The 21,148-nt window shown below is 36.0% G+C and overlaps 1 protein-coding gene across 1 annotated transcript in view; it reads left to right on the top strand.

Annotated features, from left to right (window-relative positions):
- Positions 1–21,148, top strand: part of tex11 (testis expressed 11) — a 212,359-nt gene that overhangs the window by 139,547 nt on the left and 51,664 nt on the right. Inside the window, exons 17-20 of the mRNA XM_051935388.1 lie at positions 2,154–2,256; positions 10,018–10,142; positions 10,440–10,525; positions 11,196–11,249. Of these exons, the coding sequence (XP_051791348.1) occupies positions 2,154–2,256; positions 10,018–10,142; positions 10,440–10,525; positions 11,196–11,249 (368 nt within the window). The remainder of the gene's footprint in view (positions 1–2,153; positions 2,257–10,017; positions 10,143–10,439; positions 10,526–11,195; positions 11,250–21,148) is intronic.

Raw genomic sequence — 21,148 nt, 5'->3', positions numbered from 1 at the left:
AACCAGTGGGACCACCAGGTTGAAAGGATATAGAGTGATATTCCACAAAAGGGTATTTATTCATCATGTGTATGATCTCTTGCATGCCAAATTATATTAATCTAAAAGGTAACACGTGATACTTAATGTATTGAAAAAAACACATTATCACTTTGTGTGTTATCATATTCTTTATGCAATTAAATGATTCTTCATTTCAAATTTCAGTTTTATGATTTGATGCTTACAGGTCTCTTAAAATTTTCCACTAGTGCATATATTTTATAAAGATTAAGCTATGATATTTTACAGTGGTGTGAAAAACTATTTGCCCCCTTCCTGATTTCTTATTCTTTTGCATGTTTGTCACACAAAATGTTTCTGATCATCAAACACATTTAACCATTAGTCAAATATAACACAAGTAAACACAAAATGCAGTTTTTAAATGATGGTTTTTATTATTTAGGGAGAAAAAAAATCCAAACCTACATGGTCCTGTGTGAAAAAGTAATTGCCCCCTTGTTAAAAAATAACCTAACTTGGTGTATCACACCTGAGTTCAATTTCCGTAGCCACCCCCAGGCCTGATTACTGCCACACCTGTTTCAATCAAGAAATCACTTAAATAGGAGCTGCCTGACACAGAGAAGTAGACCAAAAGCACCTCAAAAGCTAGACATCATGCCAAGATCCAAAGAAATTCAGGAACAAATGAGAACAGAAGTAATTGAGATCTATCAGTCTGGTAAAGGTTATAAAGCCATTTCTAAAGCTTTGGGACTCCAGCGAACCACAGTGAGAGCCATTATCCACAAATGGCAAAAACATGGAACAGTGGTGAACCTTCCTAGGAGTGGCCGGCCGACCAAAATTACCCCAAGAGCGCAGAGACGACTCATCCGAGAGGTCACAAAAGACCCCAGGACAACGTCTAAAGAACTGCAGGCCTCACTTGCCTCAATTAAGGTCAGTGTTCACGACTCCACCATAAGAAAGAGACTGGGCAAAAACGGCCTGCATGGCAGATTTCCAAGACGCAAAACCACTGTTAAGCAAAAAGAACATTAGGGCTCGTCTCAATTTTGCTAAGAAACATCTCAATGATTGCCAAGACTTTTGGGAAAATACCTTGTGGACTGATGAGTCAAAAGTTGAACTTTTTGGAAGGCAAATGTCCCGTTACATCTGGCGTAAAAGGAACACAGCATTTCAGAAAAAGAACATCATACCAACAGTAAAATGTGGTGGTGGTAGTGTGATGGTCTGGGGTTGTTTTGCTGCTTCAGGACCTGGAAGGCTTGCTGTGATAGATGGAACCATGAATTCTACTGTCTACCAAAAAATCCTGAAGGAGAATGTCCGGCCATCTGTTCGTCAACTCAAGCTGAAGCGATCTTGGGTGCTGCAACAGGACAATGACCCAAAACACACCAGCAAATCCACCTCTGAATGGCTGAAGAAAAACAAAATGAAGACTTTGGAGTGGCCTAGTCAAAGTCCTGACCTGAATCCAATTGAGATGCTATGGCATGACCTTAAAAAGGCGGTTCATGCTAGAAAACCCTCAAATAAAGCTGAATTACAACAATTTTGCAAAGATGAGTGGGCCAAAATTCCTCCAGAGTGCTGTAAAAGACTCATTGCAAGTTATCGCAAACGCTTGATTGCAGTTATTGCTGCTAAGGGTGGCCCAACCAGTTATTAGGTTCAGGGGGCAATTACTTTTTCACACAGGGCCATGAAGGTTTGGATTTTTTTTTCTCCCTAAATAATAAAAACCACCATTTACAAACTGTATTTTGTGTTTACTTGTGTTATATTTGACTAATGGTTAAATGTGTTTGATGATCAGAAACATTTTGTGCGACAAACATGCAAAAGAATAAGAAATCAGGAAGGGGGCAAATTAGTTTTTCACACCACTGTATTTGTATAAGAAAATATTTTACTTCTGAATTACTTCCATATCTTTCTTGTTACTTGCTGTCTTTTCATGTTGTTTAGTAATTATATGTATAATATAGTACATTATATGGACTTCACAGTTTTGTTTTTTACATTTGTAAAATCTACAGCCATGAATAATTTGTTCTTTTAGTATACAGTTTTATTATTTATATTTGCTGTACATAACATAAATATGTTGCATAAAAATCTATAATTTTTTTTAGGCTAATGAAGCAATCAAAGAAGCTGAGAGGTGTGATCCGGAAAATATTTTTACCCAGTTCAGCATCTACAAAATTGCAGTGTTGGAGAACTGTGAAGAAAGAGGTGCTGTCATTTGTTACAGTATATTATGTATTTACAATCCTATTGAAGAAAATTACCATGCTTTTTTTCCCCCTAAAGTCTTGTCAGATTTTTACGCTTGCAAAAGGAGAAGACCGTAAAAACTTCAGAAATAGTCAGTTTTTTAAGGTTCATTTAGTAATTATGCATAAAAGAACAGGTACGAAACTAATTAAACAAAGAATTGAAATCAAAAGGAAAATACTTTAAATCAACAACTTAATCAAAATAATGAAAGTCAAAATTCTAACTCAAATACTTTTCAAAATAAAACAAAAGTAAAGAAGAGAGCCTCAGTATAATTCTGATAAAATCTTAATAACAATTCTATATAACATTACTCACCCCCTAACTAAATGGCTTAAATCCTATATGAATTATTGTCATTTGTACAGAATTACACTACATCATGAGAGTCCCCAGATTCATCCTGAACCTCAGTTTCAAAACATATTATTAAATATAATTCAATCTTCTGACATAAAGTCAGTCAAAATAAGAGTACGAGTTGCTGTTATGAGCAAGCCCTGCTACCATCTGAGAATGTAGTTTGTGATAATTGTGTATATTCTATAAGAACAGTGCTCTGATATCAATGGTTCTACCTAGTCTGGAATCTGCAATATGGAATTGGTTTTGTATTTGGAACTTGAATCCTTGTTGGCCTTTTGTTTTTGTAATGGGATACTGAGGCAATTTAGAATAACATAGTTCTGCGAGAGGTGGTAACAACTTAATAATGGTTTGTCTATGCAACTAAATTAACATAAGTTGACCAATTTGAAAAGACGTTCCACCAACTATGACTTAAATTTGACCTAAACTCCATTAACCTTTTCTGCTTCTAATTGTTTAATCATGTGTGTGATAGTGGTATTAGTTGCATTTGTCCTTCTATAAATATCAGCAATGTGTTTTTTCCATTTTTTACAAAAGGTTCCAGATATAGTAGAACTGCTCACCAATGCCATACTTTTTATGGTTAGATAAACTATTTGATTTCCCTCTATCCAATCAATGATAGTTATATTTGTTTTGCAAAAATGTAACTGGTCTACAGTCAGACTGTTCAGTAGTACCATTACTAGCAACACAGGCATCTGTAGCATTTACTTCAAAAAACATCAAAGTTACCACTTTATGCTGCCAATGACAAGTGCAAGAATGACCAAATATGGTATAAGAGTCCTCATATAAACAAAACCATTTTTCTACCTATCACACATGATCAGTTCTACAAAGTAACCTTTTTGATGTATATCCAGCCGTGGTCTCTGGTAGGCTTCCTCCATTGTTACAATTAAAAGACTCAGCAGACATCAGTATTATTCTCATTACTGCAAAGCATCTGCCCCCTTCAGAAATATACCTTAACTGAAAGGGTTTTATCTAAGCTTTTTACTGCTTTGAAAAATCTTCTGCCACCAGCCGGGATCCTTGTTTTGTATCGGGTTTTCCAGTTAACAAACTGCAAACACGCAGCAACTCTCTGCATAAAACACGCCATCTTTGTTGTGCTCAATTATTAATTTATTTAGCTATTTTCTATATTACTTTGGCACAAGAAGCCATAATATTAAATATGTTTTGTATTGCTAGAAACAGCTGTTAATTGAATATATATCTCTTTTTTATTAATAGGATTGGACACTCTAGTACCAAGAGCTTCTGTTTTCATAGTGTAGTAATTACATTTTTCTTTACATGGGTTTTTGTTAGTTTTTATCATGTGAAATTGATTTAATGGAGTTGTTAATCATTTCTATTTGTTTCCAAAGTTTATTTTTGTATTTACTTTTACTCTGTTCTTTTGTTTATGAAACTTGGGAGAAATGTCATGTGACCGCTCTCCACATTTATGATGATAGTGATATTAGAAGTATGATGGGTGGCTTTATTTTTTGGTATCCCTCTGTTGGATAATCTTTAAAAATCCCTAGCAGTAGTTAGTTTGCAACTGAAGTAGGCCACAGGTTCGCTAGGTTTCGTTTCAATTTTTATATCATTTTCTGACTTAGGCTTTGATTTTTGGTTTGTCCCTGCGCTTGTTCATTTGTACATTTTTTTTATCTCTTGGTTTCAACCTTGTCTTGCCTTGCCTTGCCTTGCCTTATGATTCTCATCTTGTGTTAATACTTACTGGTCTTTACTTGTATATTATATACAGTATTTAGGAATGAATTATGTGAAGAAATTAATTATGAAATTTCAAAGTACAATTTAAAAGAGAAATTAGATGGGTTAACAAGTATTCCCCAGAAAATAAGTGCTAGAAGCAAGTAAGTGAGAACAGTGTGCTTAGAAACCTTTTGTGTATTCAGCGGTTAAAAAGCCAAGCTCCTTGGATCAGTTGCCCTGTGAGCCAATGAAGATTAAGACACTGAAGAGTCAGCTTCATTTTGGGGTTGGTGAAATGGGCATTTGTTATCAAACCCAATCAAGACATTGTCTGTTTTTGTTCATTGCAGGAAAAAATAAACAAATTATGTTTTTTTGGGGGGTTGTAGAATATTTTGTTAATCTTGAGTCTACATAAACTTGTGAATTAGAAATGAAACATTTGTAACTTCCTCTTCATGTAGTTAGTATTGATGGACAACTTATTGGGCAGGAACTTGTCAAAGCGGTTACTTCTCCCACTACTTTTAAAATTAAAATTACCTTGAGCTAAACCATCTGTTATTTTGGGTTTTCCTTGGTTATCTAAATATTTACCAGTAATTGAATGGGAGGGAAACAAATTGAAGTCATGGGGTTCACAGTTTTTCGAGTATTGTATTCAGACTTCCATTTGCTCTTTAATTATACTGAATAGGTTACCATTCTCCCACACGTATATTATTAATTCTAGGACATATTTCCTAAAAAAGAAATCTCCCATAGGTCATATGATTTACATTCTGGTGCCACCTTACCAATGGGATGAGTTTAGTTGTTGTCGGAGTCGCAGGCTCTGGATATGTGCATGATAAGTGCATTCATGAAAGTTTACCAAATAAGCCCTTGGGGGAAGGATTTTTTTTTTGTTTTGTTTGTAGAAAAGATGGTTTGCTGCAACCATGTGTGAATTTCAGTTGAATTACCCCTCCCCTTGATTTCTTCATTGATTAATGAGATTATGGGTTGTACAATATTTATTTTAAATGTTAGAAGTATGAATATTCTATTTGTTTTAGTGATTTCTGATATTGGCCATAATGTAGTAGATCCCTTGCATTTAGTCCCATTACCATTAAGACATGTACCTTTAGAACCAACTCTCTTATTCAAACCAGAAGTTCTTATGTGTGTTTGAGGGAGTTGTTGTTTATTTGTTATTTAGATGTAATTTTTATTGTTTTGTTATATATTTTTGTTTATATATGTAATTTCTTGAACTTCTGTCAAATTTTAATTTCCCCATGGGGACAAATAAAATCAATCTATCTATCTATCTATCTATCTATCTATCTATCTATCTATCTATCTATCTATCTATCTATCTATCTATCTATCTATCTATCTATCTATCTATCTATCTATCTATCTATCATTTGCCAGTTTATGCTTTAATTAGAATTAAGTCTTAAGATAGTAACACTTTAACAGATTGTTGCTGCCACTAGGTACGTGTCATGTTATTACGCTATGTTCCTGTGACATCCTCATTGGTGTACATGTTAAATCTAAAATAACCACTCATTGTTCCCATGATGAAAACAAAAGTTACAAATAATCAATAAATTCATGTTTCTTGTATATATGGTTCTATTGCCTTGATGTGTTTGGCAGTATTTTTAAATTCTCTTTGAAAGGCTTTGCTGCAGAATAATAGATATAAGGTTGTGGCAAATCCTCTTCTATACCGGGTAATTCAATATGGTCTAATCAAGCTTTGCGGTCCAATATTCCAAAGTAAAAGACATTAATATTTGGAAATCTTGATCCATTGTGAATCGGTGCCTTCTATGATACATGACTCACAAAGATTGAAAATGTCACTTTAGGACAGGTTTACATTTGCTTTGGTGTCAAAGATTACAAGCACATAACACACCATTGGCAGTGTGGCAGAATGGTTAAGGCTTTGGACTTTAAACCCTGAAGTTGTGGGTTAAAATCCTGACACCGACACTGTGAGACCCTGAGCAAGTCACTACACCTCCCTGTACTCCAATTGGAAAAAGAAAAGAAATGCTACCAATTTTATCTCAAATGTTATAAGTTGTTTTGGATAAAGGTGTCAGCCAAATAAGTAAAAGTAAATTAAAGCACCGTCTTTAGCACTGTCTCATTTAGTTACAGCAATTGGAGACTGATTTTTTTTTAACTGTCTTTTCACTGATGATACTTGATTCCCTTTTTTGGGGTGTCTGTAACCCTTACATTGTGTTGGGGACACATGATCCCTTTAACTGGAACTTGACTTTGTAGCAATACACATAGATTCAGTTGATTAATGGCTTGATCAAGTTTTAGTGCTGTGTTAGTGGTTAGGAGTAACTGGTATGGCCTGTTACACCTTGGGGCTAGGCGATTCTTTTGCTTGAACACTTATCTAATCTTGGTTTCAAACACATGTGCTTATACCTTAAGTAACCTAATAAGGGTAGCCTTTACCTTCAGGTATAAGGACTGGAGTTTTTGTAATTGTTAGTCAGTATTGTAACATTTTATATGGAAGAGTTAAATGGTGGTTGTTGCATTGGTCCTTCCATTAATATTTAATGAGATGTTAGGCTTGTAGTTTTGTTGGGGGTAGCTCTTATTGACTAGTGGCAATGTTCTCTCTAAGGAGTAGCCTGAAGTATGCAAATATTTTTTTCGTATGAGCAACAAGTTCTAAAAAACAAAATTCTGAGCACCAGTATTAGCAATGCATATCTGTAAATAGCACAAAAAACCATCACATGTATGATTATTTACTTTATTCCATATTTAACTATCGAGAAATTAACTGAACTGATACCATTTTTGTTTAAATAAAAAGTTTTATTTCTACTCAAAATTTCACTAAATAGTCAAATAGCTTTTCTTCTGACCTGTTCTGTCTTCCATAACTTATAAACTCAATGAACATTAACATTCTGTCCATAATAATTCTTATCAGGTTTTCCAAATTCTCAAGCATCTAAATAATTTCTATGTTTTGTTTTTATATTGTTCATTAGACTAAATCCTGCAGTCAGCACTCGAGGTCTAGATTGTGCTACACATATCCAAAGTGATTAGTGGTTTAAATGCAATCACATTTGCATCTGTAGCTTTGACAAGTCCTTCAAATTTTGCCTTGTCAACAGATGACCTGCAAAAAAATGTTTTTTAAAGTCCTTAGCAAAGTCTCATTGTCACTCATCAAGTATCATCTATATCAAGGTCCACATGATGTACCACAGGGTTGCTTTGATAAGTGTGGATTGAACTGCCAGAAAAGAGCAGCTACACCTTTTCATGTGCCCTGAATGACTAATGTGCTCTTCAGTTACCATCTGGGTTAATTTTAACATGTTTTATATATAAACTTGAATATCCAAGAGTAGATAAACTGTCACAAGCTGTTAATGTTATTGTGCCAGTGAACACACTGGATTTGATTGGATTCCCTTTGAATCTTAAATTTAAAAAATAAAAATAACATGTTTAAAACAGTTATGTTAATTGATTCATCGATTATTAAAGTGCAATTGCCCAATTTTCTAATTTTGGTTTTGATTGATTGTTGAATTATTACACTCAATGAACTCAAAGGTGGAATTCTTACTTCACCAACTATCTGGTATTTTCACAAATTTGCCAACATTATCATTATCTATTGAAAATTTAACCTTGTCAGGTGTTGCTTTTGTTTGCTGCAGAAGTTCTTTTCTGTCTTTATGTTCTTGCTTAGATTCTGTTAATCTTTTATTTTTTCAACAAACCTTTCAATTGGTTTTTAAGTTTTGTAACTGAATTATATGTGGTTTTTGATTCAAATTGAGATGGTTCACTTTCCATTCACTCAATACTTTCCCTGTGGTCCATTCTTTAATAATCCTGTTTTCAAACACATTTTGAAAATGTGGACCATCCTTGTCCAAGTTGATTAGTATTCCTGTCCATCACTATGTGATAAGCCCGTTTTAACAAAATATTGTAGAGTCAACCATTACATTTTAAACCCCAAACATGGATTTCTTCAATGTATTGCTTGAATTCTTTTCAGCTCTTTACTTAGACAAGGGCAAAGTAACAAAGGAAACAACAGCATAGAACATTTTCATGGCTGATCAAGGGAAGACATTGAATGTTATAACAGATTGCTCTGCAACGCAACACAAATGATATGCATATCCTGTCACATGGCCATAGCTAGGGAGATGAATCCCTTTTTGTACTTAAGCTATGTTGCTTGCATGTTTTACCCACTACAATTTCAAGAAGCAAGATGAATGTGCTGCTGGGGCCGAGGTTTATGCAAGTACAAGTTGCTACTGTGTGCATAACCTCTTCTGGAGTTTTCCTGTTTTGAGTGGCTGTCGATTGAGTTAAAAGAAAAATTTCTGAAAAATGAAGAAGCTGACTTAACCTTTCTCAAAGTATATTTAAAACAGTAAATTAATACAGTATGTAATTTAATGTTTTCTAGTTTTATATTGAAGAATTTAAAAAATTGTCCACTGCTTTTCAATGTTTCAGAAATTTAAAAAATATTCACAGTGCTCTATTTGAGATATCTTACCAAAAATCGAACTTTTCTAACAAATATCCTTAAAGAATAAATGTGTTTAACTTATACATTAGTCCAGTGACACGTTTGTTTTGAAGACCTGCTTCCCCATGTCGTTCATTAGTCAGGAGTCCAGCCCAGTAACAGCTTATTCATTGTCTAACATTGCACTTTATGTGATGTCCACAAAAATTTTGCTCATAGAGACATGTAAAAGTAAAGATTAATTGTTAAAGAAATGCGGGTGAAAACATTATCAGAAAGAGAATACGTTTTATACTTTTGTTTCAAAAATCAGGCGATCCATTCATCCATGCAGCTTCACAGATTGCTTTGCTGCCTAATAATTTTGAGGTACTCCAGTTTGACAGGAGGCAGGTCTACAATTCAAATGCTTATTCTCAGAAAGTGTTTTCTGGAGGTGGTTTATTTAGTAGTATTTTAGTAAAAATAAGTGTATTTAGAACATTATGAGCATAAGATTGGACAACTTGACATGTGGATTATATGACAAATATAATGTGAGATTTTTTCATGGACTTTTTGATATTGTTTGATGTGCTATGTCAGAAACTTTACCAGTTTTCTACATGAAAACATGAGATAAAATTTTCGTGTTTGCCTTCACTACAAACTACATTGTGTAAGATTTAAAAAAATGTATATTTTTTGGTTGGAGTACTCCATTAATGTTGTGCCTCTAGCAACCATGATAAAGATGCAAATATTCGTAAAGGAAGTATGACAAATTAGACCTATATAGGTCAAGGATTAATTTTCCAGGTTTAAATTCTTTTCCATTTTTTCCAGAACAATAATATTTCATAAAAATTTTGCAAATGTGTTTGCCATAGTATTTTCCAGATAATATCAGAATGTTGATGTGCTGGCAAAAAAGTTACTACTGAAAAATGTTAATTGTTAAGCTTGAGGCGAGTTTCCAAAAAATAAATGCAGCACAAATTAAGTTTTGTAATATGTAGCTAGGAAAAACTACTAGTATTATTTTTGTTAATGAGACTGAAGTAATTTTTTGTCACTTTTACTATTCAATAAAGCTTTTCAGGCTTTAAGGTCAATGGGAAATTTGCTAGAAAATCCCATTAGAAATGAGAATGGGATGTTAACAGCTGGGATTACAGCATCACAACTTTTAAATCTAACAGCACAAATTGCTCTTGAGGTATGTGTTTTTGTCTATAGTATTAAATAATTTTAATATGTTTCTTGAAACTTTTAGAAAGATACATTTGCACTGTTTGAAATTATCAAATAAATATACACTAACAGCTGAAATTTCTGGAAATTAAGCCAGTAGTTATTAAATAAAACCTTTCTGTGGGCACAGCCTTTCATTCCTTTCTTTGATGGTAGACTTTGGTTAGAATAAATGCAATTGATGAAAGCAGTTTCATTTATTTCAAAATGAAGAGATAATATGTAGATTTGAAATAACTACAGTATTTCTAATTGATTACAGAGTAATAAAGAGGATTTAGCTATAAAAGCTCTACAGTATCTTTGTGAACAGTCAGAAGATATAAAACACATTTTTACTCCACTCAGGTAAGATGCAAGGGTTGTACTGTATGTTAATTAAAGTATAAAGTATATTCTCCTGCATTATTAAATAATGATGCTCAAAAATGAGTTATAATGGTCCTGATTTCTGATATATGGTTTTTGAAAATGCAGCATGTTATGTAAGTATAATTATTTATGGAAAAAAAATACACTTTAATCATCTGTCCAATAATAGACACTTATATACGTGTGCATTCATACCTTTATCTTGAATTAATGAACTATTTGTTTGGTGGTCATAAAACTAGACCTATAAATATGAACATATTTCTAAAATTTATAATTCAATATCATTTTAAAGATCATCTGTTCATGTTGTACTTTCATTTTATTAATTTAAGTATATACATGTCATATTTTTAGAATTGTGTTTATTGTCTTGTACTGTGAAATGTTTTATTTTTTCTGGCATAAGCGTATTTTTTTCAATAATTAAAGAACATGTAAAATTACAGTGACTTCTAAATTTGTTAAAAATGTTCTTGGTAATGCTTTGTATAGAAAGAATAAAAAAAAGTCCAGATGAACCAGGAGCAGGCACAAGGAAAATGTACCTTTCTATAGTTGATGCATTGTTATCAAATATATATTTTACGATTAAGAAGGTTAGTGAGAAGCTTGTAGTTCTAACTGCTACCTGTTAATTTTGCAGGTGTCTTGTGCGACTCATTATTTCGAAACTGACATCTGAAGATGCAGGTGCAAGGTAGGTTTCTCATTAAAATTTCTTAATAGCCTGAATGAAATTTTAATATGAATATAGAGGTCATAGAATGAGTAGCATCTTCTCTTATCTTAAAGACTTATTAAAACATTTATACAATCTAGACATTCATTTTCTTAACTTGCATTTTCCACCGCAAAAGCCAGTGCATGTTCCTGACGCATTTTGCAGGAAGGAGTTAGCTTTTAATGAAACAACAATTCATAGTAACTAGGGCACATTCACCTGCTCTGGGTGCCACACTGAGGTTTTGTCTTTTATCCCTTCTGTTTTTTATGTTAACTTCTTTTTCCATAGTGTTCTGTTTTTGTTTTTATTTGTATTATTTTCTCATAGTGATAATAACTTGTATTATTGTGTTCTGCTATGTTTTGTTTTGTGAACTTACTCTTGAACTTTGTTTTGCTTTTCTGGTTTTTGAAATATTGTTACAAAGTAAGTTTTGAGATTTGGATTTTGGTTGTGCTATTACTGTAATATTTAATTTGTTTTGTGCTTTTCAATTTTTCCTTAACAATGTGATTTTTTTTTAATTATGTCCATTTTGAAATTTGGGTTTTTGAATTTTGGACTTTGTTACAGTGAGTTAGTTATTTTCCATTTTCTCTTCCTTCCTTCTTATTCATTTTACAATTGTTTGGCCCTTTCGGTACCTTTTGATTTTTAATATAGTTAAATAAATAAATGTTAAGTTTTATTTTGTTGCCTATTTTTTTGTCATTTCCTACTCCTTATGGTATAGCCTTGTGGTGAATGCCACAGCATATCTAAAGACCTACACTAATTCATGATGAACCACTTATTTTTTGGGACTGAAAAAAAAAACTTATCTTTATTTCTACCACTGGATGTTTTTTATGACTTTCACTGTTAAAGCATGGGAATATCTGAATATAAATATGAAAATAAACCATACCCATGTACATTTGATTGGAGCTTGTCCTAAAGAATGTAAATTACCGTATTGTGAATTTCCCCTTGGGATTAATAAAGTATCTATACATTTACATTTACATTTGCAACATTTAGCAGACGCTCTTATCCAGAGCGACTTACAACAGTGCTTAGTAGTCTACGACTGTTCTTCAGTCTTTAAGGCTAGGATTAAATCTACTGTCATTAAACAAGTTACCGCTGACCAAGTTGTACACAAAACCATGCTAGAAGAAAATAGTAAGTTGTTAGTACAATTTTTTTTTTGAGAAAAGGGTAGAAAAAAAAGTATGGGGACTTTAGTCCCCCTAGTCTTGTTTAAAGAAGTGCGTCTTCAGACGACGTTTGAAGACAGTGAGGGTCTCCGCTGTTCGTACAGCAAGAGGAAGTTCGTTCCACCACTGAGGAGCCAACACTGCAAAGAGTCTTGATGAATGTCGTCCTCTTCTTTTAAGTAAGGGTGGTTCGAAACGAGCAGTGCTTGATGTTCTGAGAGAGCGAGAAGTGACACGCTGCTTAACCAGTGCTGATATGTAAGGTGGTGCAGTTCCAGTTTTGGCCTTAAAGGCAAGTGTTAGGGTTTTGAACCTGATGCGGGCAGCCACAGGGAGCCAGTGCAGGTTCCGCAGCAGAGGTATAGTGTGTGAGAATTTGGGAATATTAAAAATGAGTCTTGCAGCTGCATTCTGGATCAATTGAAGTGGTCGTGTTGCCTTTAGTGAAAGTCCAGACATCAGAGAGTTGCAGTAGTCCAGCTTAGAGATGACTAGGGTCTGGACGAGAAGCTGAGTAGCCTCTGTAGTGAGAAAGGGGCGGATTCTCCTGATGTTGTAAAGAAGATATCTGCAGGACCTGGAGAGGTTGCTGATGTGTGGAGAAAAAGACAATTCTTCATCTAGAGTGACACCAAGACTTCTTGCTGTTTTTGAGGGGACGATAACCGAGTTGTCAAAAGAGTTTGCAAGGTCAAGATTCGGAGATGAGTTGCCTTTGATGTACAAGAGTTCAGTCTTGCTGGGATTCAACTTGAGGTGGTGGGAAGTCATCCATGAGGAGATATCAGCAAGGCAGTTTGAGATGCGGGTTGAGACCTGCTGGTCATCTGGTGGAAAGGAGAGAATGAGTTGAGTGTCATCCGCATAGCAGTGGTCTATCTATCTATCTATCTATCTATCTATCTATCTATCTATCTATCTATCTATCTATCTATCTATCTATCTATCTATCTATCTATCTATCTATCTATCTATCTATCTATTTTTCGCTCCATAAGATGCACCTTTTTTTCCCCAAAAGTGGGTGGAAATGTCTGTGCATCTTATGAAGCAAATATTGCATGACAGACTGTGATGTGTATTACCTGACCTGTCAGCGGTTGCGGCAGCTGTTAGATGAGGAAGTGGTAGGCCCATGAGAAACCCCTGGGGACACTTAACACAATTACCAAAGCCTACGGAAAAACTCATTAATCCATCCCGCCTTAAATCCTTTTGCACCCCTCCATCAGTGTCTTTTGTCTTGTAAATGTGTCAATAAGCAACAAGCAGCCTGCTATCACATCCCCCCACTGCCGCACAGTTTTCTCAGCTCAAGTCTGTTTACCTGCGTGTCAGTTGCTTAGAGTTGTATCGAGTGAGAAGTCAAGCAAAATGACACCTTTTATAAATACTATATCTTTATTTGGAACACATGCATTTCATGTGTGTTCCGTGTCTACAACTTGTAAAGGTTAGCTTTTTTTTTTTTTTTTTTTATTCAATTTTGTTATCTCAGTCATGTTCACGCTTCCCCCGATCTGATGCTGTTGTTTTCTCATAAAGGCATCTTATAACAGAGGTGAACTCAGATGATGACAAGGGTTCTACATCGGAGAAAGAATGCACGTCACACTTTTGCCGTCGCTGTACTTGTATATATACATGGGAAGCTCTGTAGTCTACTTGTGACTTTACACTATAGGAAGATAAATAAATAAATCAAGGTAAATAACATTCGATCTGGCTCGTATATACAAAGTACAGCAACGGCAGCTTCCACCTGCAGAAATAGACTCTTCAGTACCCGAGCGACTCTCCACGCTAGTGTTTAGATCTGGATGGTGGAGAGTCGCTCGCGTACTGCAGAGTCTATAGCTGCAGGTGGAAGCTGCCATTAGCAATGCCTTAGATGGAACTGAAGATAGTATCATATATGAAGATAGCAAAGAAAGTGATATCAGTGATTGTGAGCAACTGAGCTTCATAAATTCTGACACTAGTGGTGACGAGCTCTTGGGGTTTCCAGAAAACTAGAAGAGTGCTTGAAGTCTCTCATCATTTGTTAATGACAGTGATGATGGTTCTTAATAGCGCTGTTGACTTTACATGGTTGAAATATTATTCTGCTATATTTTATTAAATATATTAGTACACCATTTTGTTCAGAATATTTTTTTTCTTGTTTTCCTCCTATAATCCTCTAAACCTAGGTGCGTCTTATGGTCAGGTGCGTCTTATGGAGTGAAAAATATGGTAAATGCCAAAGTTCAGGTTTTGGAAAAATACTCTCTTAATAGATGAGTTGTGAAAATCAACTAATTGCAAAATATTTTTATGTATAAAAATCTTATCTGTAAAAAAAAAGACTAACCTGTAAAATATTGTAATCATGAGGCATTTAGCAGTGATCTGTTACTGTACTATACATCATCAAATATAATCTGTAAACTGCATAAATAAAACTTTCTAATAAGCAGAAAATCCATCTGCAGGACTTAAAGTCAGCCTATTTTACCATAAAGCAGAAAATGACAAGGAAAATCTAGCACTGGAAGGGGAAAAATACTTTAATTTTTGTAAATGTGTGCGTAACCTTCTGAGACTAGTGGATAAAGCATCATCCAAATTAATTTAAGAATTTTTAAAACCATTAAAATCTAAGTAATCAATGCAGACTTCAACATATTCAGCATTAAAGTTTACAGTGTACCATGTATTGGAATCTATTTTATTATACATGTAGTAAAAATGCATTACATTTTTCATTCCAACAGATGACATATCACAATCACTGGCTCTGCTTTTATGAATCTCATAACAAATGGCATATAATAAAAACATAGCCCCAGACGGACTACAGATACACACACACAGACACTTGTCCTTTTATTAAGGAAGATGTGAAGTCATTTATCTCTAACCATGTAGTTGCTGTTTTATTATGTCCGACTCATTTTAAAGCTAATTCAAGGTGAGTGTAGTAGGCAGAGTCATGAGTTTAGTTTAAATTGCAGTTGGGAAACCAAGTGTAGTGTTTACCCTACTTAAAAGTTAGTTTGTAACCTTACCTCAGTAGAGCAAAGAGGTACGTTGTTGTCTGTGAGGAAGAGCAGTGATGCATCAGGGGAGCTGGCAAAGAATTGTCGTCAGCTGCACTGGTATAATCAGTGGTACCAATGCGTGGAGCTGGACTGTACTACTAGGGTGCACCGTGGGTTAAGTCTGAGGATGAGCTTATGGGCTCGAATAGCCTATCAGACCACATGCTAATCCATGGGAGGAGGTGCTGACATCCTAGCGTTACTATGTAACTTGTGGAGGTTAAATGTAGAGCTGCATAGAAATTTTGTTAAACAGAAATTGCCCGATTTCCCCCACCTTGCACCCTCCACAATGCTGGAAAAAATACTGCTGAATTTCGAGGAAATAAACACTATTTCCGCAATATATAAAATCTTATTAGAGTCCCTACCTTTCAAAGATCCAAGAGGACATTGGGAAGAAGATCTATTAATCAATATATCAGAAAAGGAGTGGAAGGTAGCAAAGCAGAGAATTCACTCGAGTTCTATATGCGCAAAGCATAGAATTATTCAACTAAAAATTATATATCGAGCTCATCTGTCTCGCTTAAAACTGTCCAAAATGTTTCCAGGGCAGGATCCAACCTGCGAACGCTGCAACCAAGCTTCTGCCTCACTGGGTCACATGTTCTGGACCTGCATCAAACTAACATCATTTTGGACAAAAATTTTTAAGTGCCTTTCAGACAGCCTTGGTATCACAATCCCTCCTAACCCATTAACAGCTGTGTTCGGTGTTCTTCCAGATGGACTTGAATTGGAGAAGGACAAGCAAACGGTGATTGCATTCACTACACTTTTGGCACGCAGACTTATTTTGTTAAATTGGAAGAATCCTAATTCTCCTCTTATAAGTCAGTGGGAAACCAATGTTTTATATTATTTGAAATTGGAAAAAATCAAATTCTCAGTTAGAGGATCTGTACAAAATTTTTTCAAAACCTGGCAGGATTTAATCAATATTATTTTAGAATTAGAGAAATAACTATTACCGCATTTAACTCCCTTCTCCATCTCTTATTTACATATATATTTACTTCTCCCTTTCTTTTGTTTAATGTTGCCTTATTAAAAAGCCTTAAGCAATTTTCCTTTAGCTAAGCTCTCCTTCTCAGGGGTGGGGTTTGATTTGTCTTCAATTTTGTTGGGTTATAAATTGATCTGTTTGTATGGAATGATTACAATGAAAATTAATAAAAAAAAAATATATAAAAAAAAAATAAATAAATGTAGGGCTGCAACAACTAATCATCATAATTGATAATAATCACTGGCAATTGGTTAGTTTCATTGATTAGCTGATTATGTCATTAGGATAAGTATATTGTGGTGCACAGTTGCGTCAGTACTTAGTTCATGTTGTGAACGCATTTGGAAAATGGTAGACAGTAAGGAAGTGACAGATAAGACAGTGTGACCTAAGACTTAAAGTGTTGGGAGCACTTTACTCTGAATGCAGAAAAAAAGGTTGTCAGTTGCAAAATGTGTAGATCTGACCTCGTGTGGCATGAGAGCACAACAGTGATACACAAACATTTGGAAAGGAAGCATACCATTACAGGCTCGCCATCATTCAAGTAAATTGAATGCTACTTCTGCATTAAGTGATACAGATATATGACTATGACATGACTAGGCTCTTCATAATAACATGACTTTTGGTTTGAAGTGCGGAATAAGTTGAGTCATAGTTATGCCCTCTACATTGAGATTAAAACACTCACATATGCAACAGAATTGATTACACAGAATGATAGATGGCAGGATCACACACCTTCAAATGTGAAAATCTAACAGTACACTCCCAATAGTAAATGACATGCAGTAGGCTGTAACAGTGTGTTGACTGCAAGCAAATATGCCGAAGAATCTATGGTGGTAAAAGGTTTTCAGACACAAAGAAAACAAAGAATGATGATTCATTTTCTGCACTTTCAGTTAAAATAAACTTGACATATTATATAGCTAAGGAAGAGCTTAGTTTTATACAAATGAAACCACTTGTTTTGCTGCAGAAGAAAAACTAGTCTGGACATTTCTCCAACATATGACAGTGATGTTCGTTGTGCTGACTTACGACACAAAAGAAATTAATAAAGTCATGAATATTGTTGTGGTCAGATATTTACCTGAAACTTTTGCCAGTAAATCATCTCTTTCACAGAAAAGGAAAAAATACTTGTTTAAGGTTGAAGTTTTTTTTAATGTCATTCGGAATACATAAGCGACATTGTGAGTTTAGTTAGTTTAATTTATTGAAAGTGTTTGTGTTTTAATTAAATTGTGTGTGCGTGTGTGTGTTCATTGCACAACCCGACCAGGGAGACTTGACTGCATTGGTGACAGTGTTTGAGAGGAGGTTTGGACAGAGGATGATACCAGAACACATCCAGGCTAATCCAGTACTAAGTAAAGGAGGGACCAAGAGAAGCTTGGAGCTCTGGCAGTGAACATCTTGCCACTTACTCATTATGAATACCCGGAGTCTCCTGAAAATCTCCAAGAGAAGCTTGCCCTTAAAAACATCCTTATGGCACTGGCTTCCCTGAAACTGCAGCAGTATGTCCATCTGCCAAGGAGCCTCAGTCAAGCACTTGCAGAAACTGAGAAGGCTGAAGTTGTCATGTGTCAACCTAGCAAACTTTGACACCCCTGCTGAGCAATAAGTGAAGGAAGCATGAAACACAGGAAGAAATCAGACTGCCACCTGGCACAAATTATGTTGGTGATGCCAGAAGAAGGGCCACAAGGCTCAAATATACCCAGAACCTCCTCTGCAGTCAGTGGGGAAACTTCAACAGGACGATGCATTGAGGGAGGCATCACCCCATTACCCCCAGACCTGCATGAACAAACAAGTTCACCATCGGCAGTTTGAGTCATTCGAATAGACCTAGCTTTTTCTGCAAAATCGAATATGTCTCCTTTGAAGTCCTGCTAGACACCAGTTCCGCCATCTCTTTGGTGAGGATGGTGCTGCTTTCGGAAACAAAGCATGGAGCTACAGAGGGCTGGGATTCTGCACTTAAGACAGGGCAATAGATGGTTATGAGTTACCATTAGGCATCTCTAGGTTAAACATGAACTCTGGTTTGCTCTAGTTTAACACTAGAATCACTGAAACCTATGAAAAAACTCGGAATCCCTGGCCACCTTATATTCCTTCGCACCTCTCCATCTGTGTCTTTTGTTTTGCAAATGTGTCGAGCAGCAAGCAGCCTGCTATCCTATCCCCCCACCGCCACTGCTGAAGTTGGTCAAAAAGTTCTCCCAGCTCAAGTGTGTTTATCTGAGTGTGGGGTGCCTGGAGTTGTATAGGGTAAATAATATATCGTTATTTGGAATACATACTGTACATTTCATGTGTATTCCGTGTCTACGATGATCTGTGTAAATGTAGGACGACAGGAAATGCTAGGCAAGAAATGCTGAACACATACCTAAAACAGGAACGTTTTCCATGTTATACTAATAATAACATGTAGTGTATAATGTGTGAAGACTTTAGTCCAAATATCAAATAAACACGTGTGTTTTTATTCAAGAATATAACCAAAGAAAAAAAAATCATTCAATTTACGTGTTGCTGTCATTGAGTTAAAAACCCAAGCTCAAATGTCAATCAACAGACAGTTGATATGTATTCTTGGATGGTGCAGAGGTAAGAACTGCTGCCTTATAACCAAAAGGTTCTGTGTTCGACTCCTGGCGCTCTGCATTTTAAGTAGTGAGCTGCTATTATTATTGCTATAATATAATAAAAAAAATGCATTTGATTTGAGTCTGTAACACCCGGTGTAAATTTTGGCTACTTGTAAAAGCTTTGTTTTTATTATTCAGTTTTATTCTATTAGTGACGTTCATGTGGTACAACGAACTTGCCTCTCCTTCTCCGAGTTGATGCTGTTTGTCTCCTTTATTTTCACAAGAGCAGCAATGACCACTGTTGGTGCTGTGGTTGATGCCTGGTCAGAAGTATTTGTTGTACCAACAATCAAAGATACAATGTCCCGTGACCACTATCAGACTATCATGCAGCATTTGCATTTTGACAACAAAGACACCCATGCAGAACGTGTGAAAAACGACAGATTTGCTGCGATCTCGGACATCTGGCAACGTTTTGTTAATAACTGTGTTTTGAGTTACAACTCATGGCAAAGACTTTCCGAGTGTGGTCATAAAGCTTATGGAGCAGTTTCTGGACAAAGACAGAACCGTAACAACAGACAGCTTCTCCGCAGAGTTTTCGCTGGCTAATAGATTGCTGCATCTTGACACAACTCTGCTTGGCACCATAAGTAAAATGGGACTTCCACCTGCAGCTAAAGTCACTTCAGTACGTGAGCAACTCTCCATGCTAATGTTTAGATCAACCAGTGCCATGCTGACAGTTGTATGCGCTGTACATACCTTTACAGGCACCAGTTCACTTGATGGCAGACCATGCCTCGCTTACCTGGCTTCTGAATATTCAAAGGATCAGTTGACAAGGTGGATAGAAGTACTATAGGAGTATGACTTTGTCATGCACAGAGCTCAGACTTAACAATGCTGATGTCCTCTCATGAAGACCTTGTTTCCTGGAGAACAGCTGCCACTATGTCAGGGCCAACCAACCGCAGGCTACCAATGCTTAATGTGCTGTGCAATCTAAGAGAAACCTAACAACCTCACCAAACTATGCGGCATCATCACAACTAAATTCCAGAAGGCACAGTTGCCTGCTATTTGAGGATGGATAGCAGTCGGATAGTACCCGCCATGGGCTGAATTAATACCCAGTGAGCCCATAGTGAAGGCAGACTGCTTGCAGTGGGAAAGTTTGGAGATCTGGGGCAGACGTCTTTATTGAAGATGGGAAAGCCCACTTCCAGGATACCAGATTTTTACCACTGCAGATACCCCAATGTGTATGTTACCAAGACCATTGCAGAGTACTCAGACTGCCTGGGTTGGACACGATGGTGGCTGTGACAACAGTATCACTAAGCCAGCTTCAAACAGGACCTTGAGTTCTTCATCCACTACTGTGATAACTGCACCCATCAATCACATGCCCCTTTTCAGTCTGTTCATGTGGGTGGCTACGGACGTTCTTGGACTCACTTCAGTCACATATACCAAGTATCATTATGTCTTTGTGGCTATGGACTGTTTTACAAAGTCGACCAGGGAGTACCCGATCCTGTCTCAGAGTACAACCACCTGCACTAGGAGGTTCACTGAAGAGTTGTTCTGCCATTTTGGTGCTCCTGAGGACCAGGGTTGAAAGTTTTGAGTCTGAAGTAATGAATGAGCTATGTGAGCTCATCCATATCCACAAGATTCACACCACTGTACCTTCAGAGCGATGGGCGTATGTAAAGATTTTATTGGACCCTGGTCACCCAGCTCTCCATTTTAACAGCAGAGCATCAGAGAGACTGGGACCCACATCTCCCTGCCATACTGTGGGCTTATTGTTCTACTGTCCATGATCCACTGGGTTCACAACTACCATGCTGATATTCAGGCTAGAACTCCTGCAACCCAGACATTTAGGACACCCCCTGAGCCCAATATCAACACAACTACAAGGCCTCAGTATGTACAGGACTTGTGGATA

The sequence above is a fragment of the Erpetoichthys calabaricus genome, chromosome 12, assembly GCF_900747795.2.
Source record: "Erpetoichthys calabaricus chromosome 12, fErpCal1.3, whole genome shotgun sequence".
Taxonomy (NCBI): domain Eukaryota; kingdom Metazoa; phylum Chordata; class Cladistia; order Polypteriformes; family Polypteridae; genus Erpetoichthys; species Erpetoichthys calabaricus.
Note: the sequence above shows the minus strand (reverse complement) of the source record. Positions and strands in the feature narration are given on the sequence as shown.